This window comes from Macrobrachium rosenbergii, chromosome 55 (genome assembly GCF_040412425.1).
Source record: "Macrobrachium rosenbergii isolate ZJJX-2024 chromosome 55, ASM4041242v1, whole genome shotgun sequence".
Lineage (NCBI taxonomy): Eukaryota > Metazoa > Arthropoda > Malacostraca > Decapoda > Palaemonidae > Macrobrachium > Macrobrachium rosenbergii.
Genome location: NC_089795.1, coordinates 19,592,769 through 19,605,268, shown reverse-complemented (window position 1 = coordinate 19,605,268; position 12,500 = coordinate 19,592,769). Strand labels below are relative to the sequence as shown.

Below are 12,500 nucleotides of genomic sequence, written 5' to 3'. Positions count from 1 at the left end.
ATATATATATATATATATATATATATATATATATATATATATATATATATATATATATATATATATGAATCCTTTCCCATCAGCAGGACTACATTAAAAACGAAAATAAAATGAAATCTAAAATTTGCACGATCTTAACAACTTACCAAAAGATAAAATATTGATTTCCATGATTTAACAGTCGTCTCTTAATAGCTATTTTAAAGTATTTCCCAACTTTGGGCATTAAATGAAAGGTAATACGTCTGTTCAATGATCTGTTGATATATTGGCTCTTTAGGCAATTGTACAAATTCCTGATTTAATTTTAATTTAATTTTAATTTTAATTTAATTTGTACAAGATTTTAATTTAATTTAATTTTAATTTTAATTTTAATTTTAATTTAATTTGTACCAGATTGTACAAATTCCTGATTTAATTTTATTTTGTTGTTTTTACGATAGAAACTTATGCATGAAAGAAACAAATTATTGCAAGTTTTATATGTATATATATTATATATATATATATATATATATATATATATATATATATATATATATATATATATATATATACATTGCTACGAATGTCCGAGGGATACTTACTTGATTCTGGGCGGCAACAGATGAACGCAGGGAGTTCCTTATATTTATTACACATCTGAGTCAATAATAGGAAAATTCGTAGACAAACAAGGGAAATCTATGGCTTAGGGCCTTCTTCATGTGAGGGAAACTTATGTAAACTCAAGGGTTTGCCTAACTAATTATATTTACATGACAAACACAGATCAGAAGAATTACGAATTACTGGGCAGGTAATAATAAGGGCCAGCTAAAATAATGAATCCTATACAGAATAAATATTCTACGCTGACAATGTCTTCATAACTGGAAACATTGCAGTGGGGTTCAGAAGGGGAACTGCACATGGATAAGCCAAGAGATTCCACAGTCAAGGCCTATCTGCAAAATAAACGATGGTTACTTGCAATAATAATAAGATGCTCAAAGGGGACTGAGGGGTTGCACAGATGGTGCCAAGTAACTCAGTTCACTGCTAAATTCATAATTATGTTACCACTGAATGCTCCAACATAAATTACTAAAGGTGATCACACAATGGAAACTAAATGAAAAATCAGGCAGAGAAATAACAGGAATCGTGACTGACTAAGAAACCTTATTCAGGTACATTACCTTTGTTGAGATGATGGTGTCCTCGTCCGATAGGGCACTGGTGATGGATGAGGGAATTAAAATGCCATTACAAAAGTATACTGGTTCGAGCCTCAGGGTCGAACACAAGGGGCAGGAAAGGTAAGGACATCTGTCCTTGGTGGTGTTCTGAGTGGTTCTCTATCTCAATTTCTGTTGCATCGTCTATAAATAACCTTCATGGATTACGCATCGCGTCCAACATAGGTGGCACAAAGGTCAATCTTTGCTACTTTCTATATAGGCTGCATGGCATCAGTTAACCCTCGTGGAGGGTTCAGAATGAGGCGGGGTGCCAACTTTCTCTTTTTTGGCTCCTCCCTTGCCTTGCTTGACACCTTCGAGGAAGGCATCTTTGAAGACCTGGAACAAGGCCTTAAGGCAGTCATTTTGAACAGAGAGAGGGGTTAGGCTTAATCATTTTGGGGAATGAAGGAGAGAGTTTATGAAGGGGCGTGTGGAAACCCACAGTTCTAGTAATTAAAACAATTAGAATTAATTTTATTTCTTTCTCAATTATGTTACAGATGTAAAAACGGACACAGGTGGTTTTGAGGGAGTCTCCATTCATTGCAACATATACAGTATATATATATATTTATATATATATATATATATATATATATATATATATATATATTTATATATATATATATATATATATATATATACATACATACATACATACATACATACATACATACATACATACATACATATCTGTATCCATACATATATACAGAATATATATATATGTGTGTGTGTGTAAAGTTAAGTATACCTTAGTTTTACCAGACCACTGAGCTGATTAACTGCTCTCCTAGGGCTGGCCCGAAGGATTAGACTTATTTTACGTGGCTAAGAACCAATTGGTTACTTAGCAACGGGACCTACAGCTTATTGTGGAATCCGAACCCACAGTATAGCGAGAAATGAATTTCTATCACCAGAAATAAATTCCTCTAACTCTTCATCAGCCGGCCGCGGGAATTGAACTCCGGCCCATCGAATGACAGTCTGAAGCTCAACCGGTTCGGCCAACAAAGGGCTATGTGTGTGTGTGTGTGTATGTATATATACACATATATATAATATATATACATATATTTTGTGTGTGTGTGTGTACTATATACACGTCGCGGTGATGTGATAAAAATTCACACCCATTGCAGGGGGAAAAGATATAGAACTAAATAATTGTTGACACAGTACGCATTCCTTCCCTAAGCCCTGTGTCGCCAGGAGCCTTTTAACCTTCAAGTCCTTAGCAAGTTGTATGGGATAGTGTTGCCAGCCCTATGTTCTTCACTTCCTGGTTTGACCCACACCAGTCGCCTAACAACCAGGTACTGAATTACCTATTTCGGTCAACAAATCATATGAGATTTTATCGGAACTGGCCTAAAGAATTCCGGCTCGCTCAGTAATCGAATCCCATTTATGTGTGTGCGTTCGGCCAATCTTTTTTAACAAACCATTTTGGCCCTTCCCGTGGGAGAAATCTCTCTCTCCCCTCGCATGCCTCTGCTTTGCCCATCTGAGGAATTGGCGTGATAGAACCCCTCATTTAGGAGCCACCATAAACCTAATTTCAGTTTTTTCCCCTTTCTCCTTCCGGCGAAACTTTTTCCAGCAATTTTCTCAATTCAAATTGCCATAATTAGCATATTGCCAACGCGCGCTCCCTTTCTTGTACTCCCACGTCATCGATTTTCTCTCTCAAAATAAAGAAGAAGAAAAAGAAAAATCTTAATCAATCCCATTAAGTCCCCCTTCCCGCCACCAATCCCCCACCGGCGGATCCACGCCATCACTTTTCTTGTAAAAGGTTTGTAGCCATTGATTTGATGAGATTTTTAATTGAGGACGGCTCGAGCACATTATTTTCAGTAATGCCCACCCGTGCGGTCCTCTGGGGCCGATGGAAATTTTCTCCCAGGCATTAGCTTCGTCGTTCTTCCAAGTGCCCAAATATGAGTGTCTAAAACTGGCAGTTGGATGTTGACCTGCAGCTGTAAATGGTAGAAAGAGTGATCCTTCTTGGCTTGTAAACATTCTCAAAGGGATGGATTTTTATTGGAACCCCGTCATTATTTCTGTTCTCCTTTTTAAGAAACTGATATTTTCGCCATTATTTACTGCCTCCATTCATGTACATGCTCACACAAAGTTTACACACACGCCTATATAGCTACAAACACATATATGTATACATACATATAAATATGCGTATTTACATACACATACATTAATATATAGATATGTATGTGCGCCCACACTGTTTGTCTTTAGCACTGCATTATTATTATTATTAATTATTATTATTATTATTATTATTATTATTATTATTATTATTACAGGTTTTGTTAAACAAAATGGCAGTTTCAACAGCATTTATTTTATATAGTAAACGCTCAATTCGTCTTAACAGTTGCTTTTCTTGCGCTGGAATGGTTGCAAGCAATTGACCGATATTCATATCCGGATATGAATATCGGTCAATTGCTTGCAACCATTCCAGCGCAAGAAAACCAATTGATAAGACGAATTGAGCGTTTACTATATAAAATACAGTAAATGCTGTTGAAACTGCCATTTTGTTTAACAAAACTTGTATTAAAGAAGGTCTTTTTCCTAACTTTATTATTATTATTATTATTATTATTATTATTATTATTATTATTATTATTATTATTATTATTATTATTATTATTATTACCAAGGGAGAAGACGAGCCAGACCGAGGTGGCAAGAAAACCCATAAGGAAAAAATCCTGGACTGGTGCCGGAAGATAACAGGAGAATACCCGAACCTCAACATTAAGGACTTTTCAAGTAAGTTCAGCAGACGCTGTAGATGTTTATGCTTCAGATTATTTACTTAAATACACTTATAAATACCAACTGATGACATGACTAAGTTTCACATATACACATGAGTGTAGGTTTTACATATATGTAACAACTGAAACTTGCCGGTAAAAGTTTTCGCAGTCACTGGATCAAGTGACTCAGTGTACACACACACACACATACACACACACACACATATATACATATATATATATATATATATATATATATATATATATATATATATATATATATATATATTGACATTTTTTTCTACTGGGGTCCTAGTTTATGAATGGTGAACACCAGGGATATATTCAACTTACCTTGCATGACGCAAAAAATCTGGACTCTGGCCTTGAGGTCAGGTAGAAGCATGTACATCAGAAATACAGCTGAAAGCCTATCTTCGAGAGAGGATTGTTCATGTAAACTCTGAGGTTTAACTTAATTAATTATATATTTACAAAAGAAACACATGTCAGAAGAATGGTAGAGTAATTTGGGACAAGCAAATAAGGGCCATAATACAAGTTGAAGGAAGCAGATGACAGGAAGTTGCTTGAAAAGACACAATGGGAGCCTTCTTCAAAGGCCATTGCAAAAGATGTAGTGGGATCACTATGCACACAAGGTGATACACAGGTCCACAGCTGACTACTCCTAATCTGTAATTGAAACACCTATGGTTACTCAGCCAAAGATAACACTTTAATAAGGAATCGAGGAATTACACAGAAGGTGCCTGGACTGAACTCGATTCCGATAGCTCAACAGTTAATGATTTACATTACACTCCACTTTGGTGCTTGGCAAATTAAACAACACAACAATAAAAAGCAATACAGGTCTCACTGTAAGTATCTCGCACTATAAAATGAAAAGTGAAAATTAGCTGGAGATGAATAGGGATGTGACTGACGAAATCAACCCTAAATTCGGCACTACCTTTCGGGAAAGCCAGCTATAGGGAGGGCAAGTGAATAATTTCATAACAACAAGGTTACCATGCCCTGACTGCCACGTGTCTGGATTGAGAAGGGTAATAGAGCAAGGGGCAGGACCTAAGTCCTGAATGAGCTAACATCAGAGTCTAAGATCGTGTGGGTGATGGGTCCTTCTGAGATCCTTAATAGCCTCACTGGGATTATGCCTTCATTCCTTATAGCTGGCGCTGGTGTTGGTCTCTTGGCAGCATGGCCGAAATTCAAGATGGCGGCGAACATGTGTTCCATTCGGGCGAGGATTTACTCCTACCAGATTAACACCTAGAATTTAAAGAAATCTCGGCAATGACTCGAACAAGAGAAGAGATTAAAGGTTTCCCCCAAAAAGGCAGTGGTGAGAGAGGGCTTATAGAGGCGAATTTTGCCTATAGTGGGTCCTACTAAAAATTAATTAATTAATTACTTATTATATATTTAATTTCTTTTGCCAGATGAGAGAGAGAGAGAGAGAGAGATACTCTTAACAATATAGATAAGCTACTGGTCACTTTTAACCAGTGACGTACGTAATTGTAATAACCAAAATGCCCCCTTAACTTCTCGAATTCTTCACGCTTTTTTGGATACATGACCACGGTCTGATACTCTGGATGCAGGTTCGAATCCCGCTATCGACATCAGAATTACTACCTATTCTTGTATTTAAACTTAAGGCTTTTTAGTGACAAGTGTATCCATAAAGTGAAGGATTCGAGAAGTTAAGAGGGCAATGTGGTTTTTAAGACTACACAAATATGTATATTCTCTTCTAGTACAGTCTTTCTAGGTCCTCATTGGACGGGTGGCTATCGTTCTCAGCTAGCACTCTGCTGGTCCCGCATTTAATTCTCCGACCGGCCAATGAAGAATTAGAGGAATTTATTTCTGGTGATAGAAATTAATTTCTCGCTATAATGTGGTTGGATCCCACAATAAGCTGTAGGTCCCGTTGCTAGGTAACCAATTGGTTCTTAGCCACGTAAAATAAATCTGATCCTTCGGGCCAGCCCTAGGAGAGCCGTTAATCAGCTCAGTGGTCTGGTTAAACTAAGGTATACTTAACTTAGTACAGCCTTCCAAGTGGAACCCATACTATTTAGCACCACTTCTATAATATCCACTGCTCCCTCTGGTCTTCAAGGCTGAAGTTTTAAAGGCTGCACTAGATCTACAAAGGAACTGCACTTCAAATGAATAGGCTGTTAAAGTCAGAAAATTTGTTGAAAATAAGAATCAAAACAAAAATTGAACAGATTTCACAATTCAGAAAAATGCTGCTTCAGCCGTCCAGACATGACTGCCACTCTTGTGCTGAAGGACACCGTCATCTTCAGGGGATCCAAGGGAGCTGGGACCAGTTTAATATACAAATTTGAACTCGGAGGAGGCGTCAAAGCCCCTCGATACGAACCAAGTTGGACGCAAAGTGGCTACGGGACGTTTGGTCTCTCTCAGGAGCAGGAGTGTTCCCGATACATCTTGGCCTGTGAAATTTATTAATCATTATTTTTCTGACCTGAGAAATTCGTGTTAAATCTTCTTATCTCAGTCTATTTCTAACCATAATTCTGTCTTCTTTCCTCTATATTGTAGTATAATTCTGTTGTAGACGTTGGCTTAAGAACAGATTTATGAAGTAGCAGAGTAGCAGTTTTTGTCTTGAAGAAGAGGAAGTACTGGCAATGTAGAAGTGTTGTCATGGAGTTAGTGGTGCCACACATTCACTAGCAGTATATATATATATATATATATATATATATATATATATATATATATATATATATATATATATATATACTTACACATACCTGTATATATATAAATATATATATATATATATATATATATATATATATATATATATATATATATATATATATATATTATATGTATGTTTGTGTGTGTTTGTGTGTATGTATTATTATATATGTGTGAGTATGCACGCTCGTTACATCTTCGTTGGTATATAGCCTTCATATTTCCCCTTCACCATTTTTATCACAGGTTCCTGGAGTGATGGTATGGGATTCAATGCTCTAATCCACGCTCATCGGCCTGACATAATAGATTACGATTCCCTGAAGCCAGATGAGCCCATTCGCAACCTCAATAACGCCTTCGATGTTGCTCACAGAGAATTGGGAGTCGAGAAGATTCTCGACGCCGAGGGTGAGGAAAATAATTTGTGACTCTTTTTCTTCTCTCTCCGCGCTCTTCTTATTCACGAATTATTTGCCCTTACTTTCACGCTCCCCACCCCATACATGTAGGAACAAATTTGGTTATCTAATTTCTTTGTGAAAACCCGCAAAGCAGTTCCTTTTTATTCTAATGTTTTGAAACTCGATAAAATGTTAGTTTGCGTAGCTTGTGTTGGAACTGCATCCCGTACTTCTTCTCTTTCAAGGAAGTGGAATTTAGTTTTTCTGATGTTGGTGTTTCCGGCGTTTATTTAAGATTTGTCACAACTACTGTTATAAAGCGCTCTTCAAGACCCAAGACTGAAACTACAATGGCTTTCCAATCTTGCCTGTTTAATGTCTAAACTGAATTTGAATAATCTGACATTAATCGTTGCATTGCTCTGTTATTCCATCTACCTGACCATACTGAACTTACCACACCCCTTCCACACCCCTTTCTCTTGTCCTGTTTCCACTCTTTTGCTTTTGAAGTACGGTGCAACTGGTACAAATATGGCCTCTAATGACGTCCACCAAAAGGATGATAAGAATTTCTGGACAAATGGTTCATTACAGACCATTTATGGCTTTGGTTCCACCCATGATTCTTCATTATAGTACGCCTGCCCAAGTCTTTATTCCCTTCACAAACTGATATCCAACGTCCTTCTGTGGAACTTAGCTTTTACATTTTCCATTCTTGCCTCTTAGACTCAGTCATCTATTGATGCTTCATGGGACCCATCTCCAAATTTGTTAATCACCGCCACACCCCCATTTTTGTTTCTGAGACTGAGCGGTGGTCTAAGGTAATGATGAACAGCGAGAGAGAATTTTGACTCCCTTCAGGTGGCCTCGTAACACCCGTCAACCTATCACTTCCCACAATACTTTGTAGAATTCTGAGGTGCTATATTTGCTCGGATCGTGACTTTCTTTTAAAAATTTAAATCTTCCTTTATCCAAGAACCGAGTTCATTGCTTTCTTTAGTAAAAAAAAAAAAAACACTTTCTGCCTCACTTTTTCGTTTCACTTGGCCTCTTTAGGAGTGCTGGTCACGTTGGCCTGGTTTATTTGTTAAACAAAACAGGGAATTATCCTGTTTCTTTATTTCTTTTCCAATACTGTACGTTCTGTCAGAGGCTTTGTAACCGGTCTTTGGTTCCAATCTCAACGCAGTCCTTTGGTAAAATTTGCCTTTGTTATATTTTCTTTTAAGTGTGAGAGCAAATTTGTACAATTTATATTGCATCCACTACTTTGGCTTCTGTTCTGTTTGACAGACATTGCAACGAGTCACCCAGACGAGAAAAGTATCCTGACTTACTTGGCATCTTTATATCAGAGTCTGGGTAACCTGAAGAAACCTGATGTCAAGGTAAGGTTTTAGACATTTCATTTGGAATGTAGGCCATGAAATGGACTTTTTTTTTTTTTTTTTTTGAAAGGTATTAGTAGCGGACCGATTTCTTGGTCAAGTGACTGATGGTCGGCCGTCTGTTGCGGCATGATATTCATATTTTACCCGACTTATGATCGACTATGCTTCAGAAAAATCATAATTCCACTTAAGGGCATTCTTCTGTTTCAATTCTGGGTTTAGAAACGAGAACTCAGCTAATACATCCCTCTCTATACTCGGGTTCGTTTCCCGCTGTTGTCGTTTGCAAGGTGACGCAAATACTATACTCGTATAATAAGATTTTCACGATAATACTAAATATGGGGTTTGTGACTGACAAGGCATTATTCGATTTTGGGCGGGAGGAAGATAACTTGGGGGGGAAAAGGTACCTTTTAGGGAGTGGATTGTAAGTTTTGATTTTTATTTTATTTATTTTTTTATGTAATTTCATCTAGGCCAGTAAATGTTCCTTCTATTCATTGTTGCTATTTGATCGTAATTTTAAGAACTGTATGAAAAAACGTTGTCATTAAAATGTTATATTCCAATTATGTGAAATAATGTGCTTAGAGCGAAGAGGTGATGAAATCGGTCAAGAATACAGCTTGACTACAGTATTGCTGTCCTGCAGATATCCGGAAATGGAACATAAGTTCATAAGAGGCCCCTTTATTACTCGCCGGCCATTTCTGTAGGCAATATTGAGCGTGTTTTTATAGGCTAAGTATCAGCTTGTTTTAGGGTTTGAATCGTAAAAATCAGTTGAAGATTTAATTTTTAAGTATAATGATTAATATCAGAAATTAAGAAATATACAATTTTAAGAAATCACTGAACTGACTGTTTTGATTTCGTTCCATATCGCTCATCAGACCTTCCTCGCAGACATTATCATTTTGTTGCTGTTTTTGCTTTAATTCTGGAGTCTGGAGTCTTGTTCAATGGTAAAAAATTTTTCAAGGTCTAAAAGCTTTCAACTCTTTGCTCAACTTACCGAATGAGATGAAGTAACAAGTAATGAATGACATTACGCATGGCGTGATTTGTTCTTAATACTACAGTAATCAAAAATAGAAAAAGGCTTTACCTGTTCTGTATTTGCATTTAGTGAAAACATTTGATCAGTACTTTCCTACCGAACACAGCTAATGAAAAGCAACGACGCCATCAAGACCAGATACGATTCCCAGGCGAGTGAACTTATGAAGTGGATTTTGGCCAAAATCTCTCAGCTGGAAACTCGGCAATTTCCGGAGTCGATGGAGGGCGTCCTTCAGCTGAAGCGAGACTTTATCTCATACTTGGTCACAGAAAAACCTCCGAGGTAAGATCCTACGTAACCAAATCCAAAATTTCGGGTTCTAAATGTCAAATAAACCCTTAAGGTCTTTTAGTGACATCTTACAAAATAAAGGAAGTTTAGGTTTGTTTGGTACAGTAGTTAACCTGTAATTCTTTGACAGTTGTAACTTATCGGTTCAGTATTACTCTCATGAATAGAAATTATTTCAGGGCATAACTTCAGTTTCAGTTTTATCTTTTTTGGTTTTCTGTAAAAGAAAACTATTGAAATTACTTTTTCCATCCGCACTATTTCTGTCCGCCCTCAAATCCTAAAAACTACTGAGGCTAGAGGGCTGCAAACTAGTATGTTGATCATCCACCCTCCAATCATCAAACATACCAGATTGCAGCCCTCTGTCCTGGGTAGCTTTTTTTATTTTAATCAATGTTAAAGTTGGCCATGATCTTTCGTCTGGCAACGCTATAGGACAGGTCACCACCGGGCCGTGGCTGAAAGTTTCATGGGCCGCGGCTCATACAGCATTATACCGAGACCACCGAAAGATAGATCTATTTTTGGTGGCCTTGATTATACTCTGTACAGAAAACTCGATTGCGCCGAAGAAACTTCGACTCATTTTTACTTGTTTTCTGTTGCAGACATGATGATAAGATTGAGTTAGCCAAGACTCTTCACGGTCTTCAGTTTGGTCTTAGAATGCTGATGATGCCAAAATATGTCCCTCCCACTGGACTTAGGTTATATGACATTAAGACCCAGTGGACCAGATTAGAACTGGCCGAAACGCAACGGGAAGCGGCACTGAATGAAGAGCTGAGAATGAAACTGAAAATAGAGAGCATGGTCAGGAACTTCATCCAAGAGGTATGAGCTCCACTCACTTCTCGAGTTTCCAGTCCTATAACATGTTCATTTCTAGAAGGAATCAGGCTACTTCTTGTGTGCTAGACCATTGTCAGATATTTCCTGAACTTTCCTTAGTTTAACCAGACCACTGAGCTGATTAGCAGCTCTCCTAGGGCTGGCCCGAAGGATTAGACTTATTTTATGTGGCTAAGAATCAATTGTTACCTAGCAACGGGACCTACAGCTTATTGTGGAATCCGAACCACATTATACCGAGAAATGAATTTCTGTTACCAGAAATAAATTCCTCTAAGAGAGAGAGAGAGAGACAGAATTAAGTGTTGTGTAACGGAAAATTATTGTTTTATATATATATATATATATATATATATATATATATATATATATGACTATTTATCACATCATGATTCTTATACAATCAGAATCAAGCTACAAACGTCGCTAATATCCAATTCGCTCTACCTCGGAAATAATATATTTTTTCATATATGTTACCGAAGGGAATTTTTTAGTTGATAATAAGTTCACCGTCCTGTGGGTCGAACCAGCGAAGGACGAGATCTCAGGACTACAGTGGATGCACTAACCCAGTCGACCACAAGAGAGGTATAAGTGAATATCACCTCCCATCAACTCCACCCACCCCGCCATGTTGACTGTGGAATGCGCTTGTCGCATCAGCTTAAAATTCCCCTTCGGTATATGAAAATATATTATTTCCGATATTTGAGTAGAGCAAATTGATATTAAAGGACGTTTGTAGCTTTCTGATTGTATATGAATCACGGTGATGTGATAAATAGTCATAATATGGCTACGCAGACAAACACATTACACGGTCAACATGGCAGAGGTGGTGGATATTGTCTCCAAATGCAAAATGCACCTGAGTTCGGACGGGTGAGTTGATGGGAGGCGATATTCACTTATACCTCTCTGTGGCCGACTGGGTTAGTGCGTCACTGTAGTCCTGAGATTTCGGCCCTTCGCTGGTTCATCCCACGGACGTGAACTTATTATCAACTAAAAATTCCCTTCGGTAACATATATGAAAATATATTATTTCCGAGGTAGAGCGAATTGGATATTAAAGGACGTTTGTAGCTTTCTGATTGTATATGAATCACGGTGATGTGATAAATAGTCATAATATGGCTACGTGCGACAAACACATTACACGTCAACATGGCAGAGGTGGGGTGGATATCAACTCCAAATGCAAAACACCTGAGTTCGACGGGTGAGTTGATGGAGGCGATATTCACTTATACCTCTCTTTGTGGCCGATTGTTAGATGCGCCCACTGTAGTCCTGAGATCTCGTCCTCGCTGGTTCGACCTCACGGGACGGTGAACTTATTATCAACTAAATTCCTTCGTAACATATATGAAAATATATTATTTCCGAGGTAGAGGAATTGGATATTAAAGGACGCTTGTAGCTTGATTGTATATGAATCACGGTGATGTGATAAATAGTCATAATATGGCTACGTATAAGTATAAACGATTACACGGGTCAACATGGCAGAGGTGGGTGGATATCGCCTCAAATGCAAAACACCTGAGTTCGACGGGTGAGTTGATGGGAGGCTTATATTCACTTATACCTCCCTTAGCCGACTGCTAGTGCGCCCACTGTGGTCCTGAGATCTCGCCCTCGCTGGTTCGACCCCACGGACGGTGAACTTATTATCA

At 37.8% G+C, this 12,500-nt stretch overlaps 1 protein-coding gene across 1 annotated transcript in view; it reads left to right on the top strand.

Annotated features, from left to right (window-relative positions):
- Positions 1-12,500, top strand: part of LOC136835761 (alpha-actinin-1-like) — a 38,167-nt gene that overhangs the window by 14,167 nt on the left and 11,500 nt on the right. The window contains exons 5-9 of the mRNA XM_067099621.1: positions 3,926-4,037; positions 7,046-7,210; positions 8,509-8,603; positions 9,776-9,954; positions 10,575-10,800. Of these exons, the coding sequence (XP_066955722.1) occupies positions 3,926-4,037; positions 7,046-7,210; positions 8,509-8,603; positions 9,776-9,954; positions 10,575-10,800 (777 nt within the window). The remainder of the gene's footprint in view (positions 1-3,925; positions 4,038-7,045; positions 7,211-8,508; positions 8,604-9,775; positions 9,955-10,574; positions 10,801-12,500) is intronic.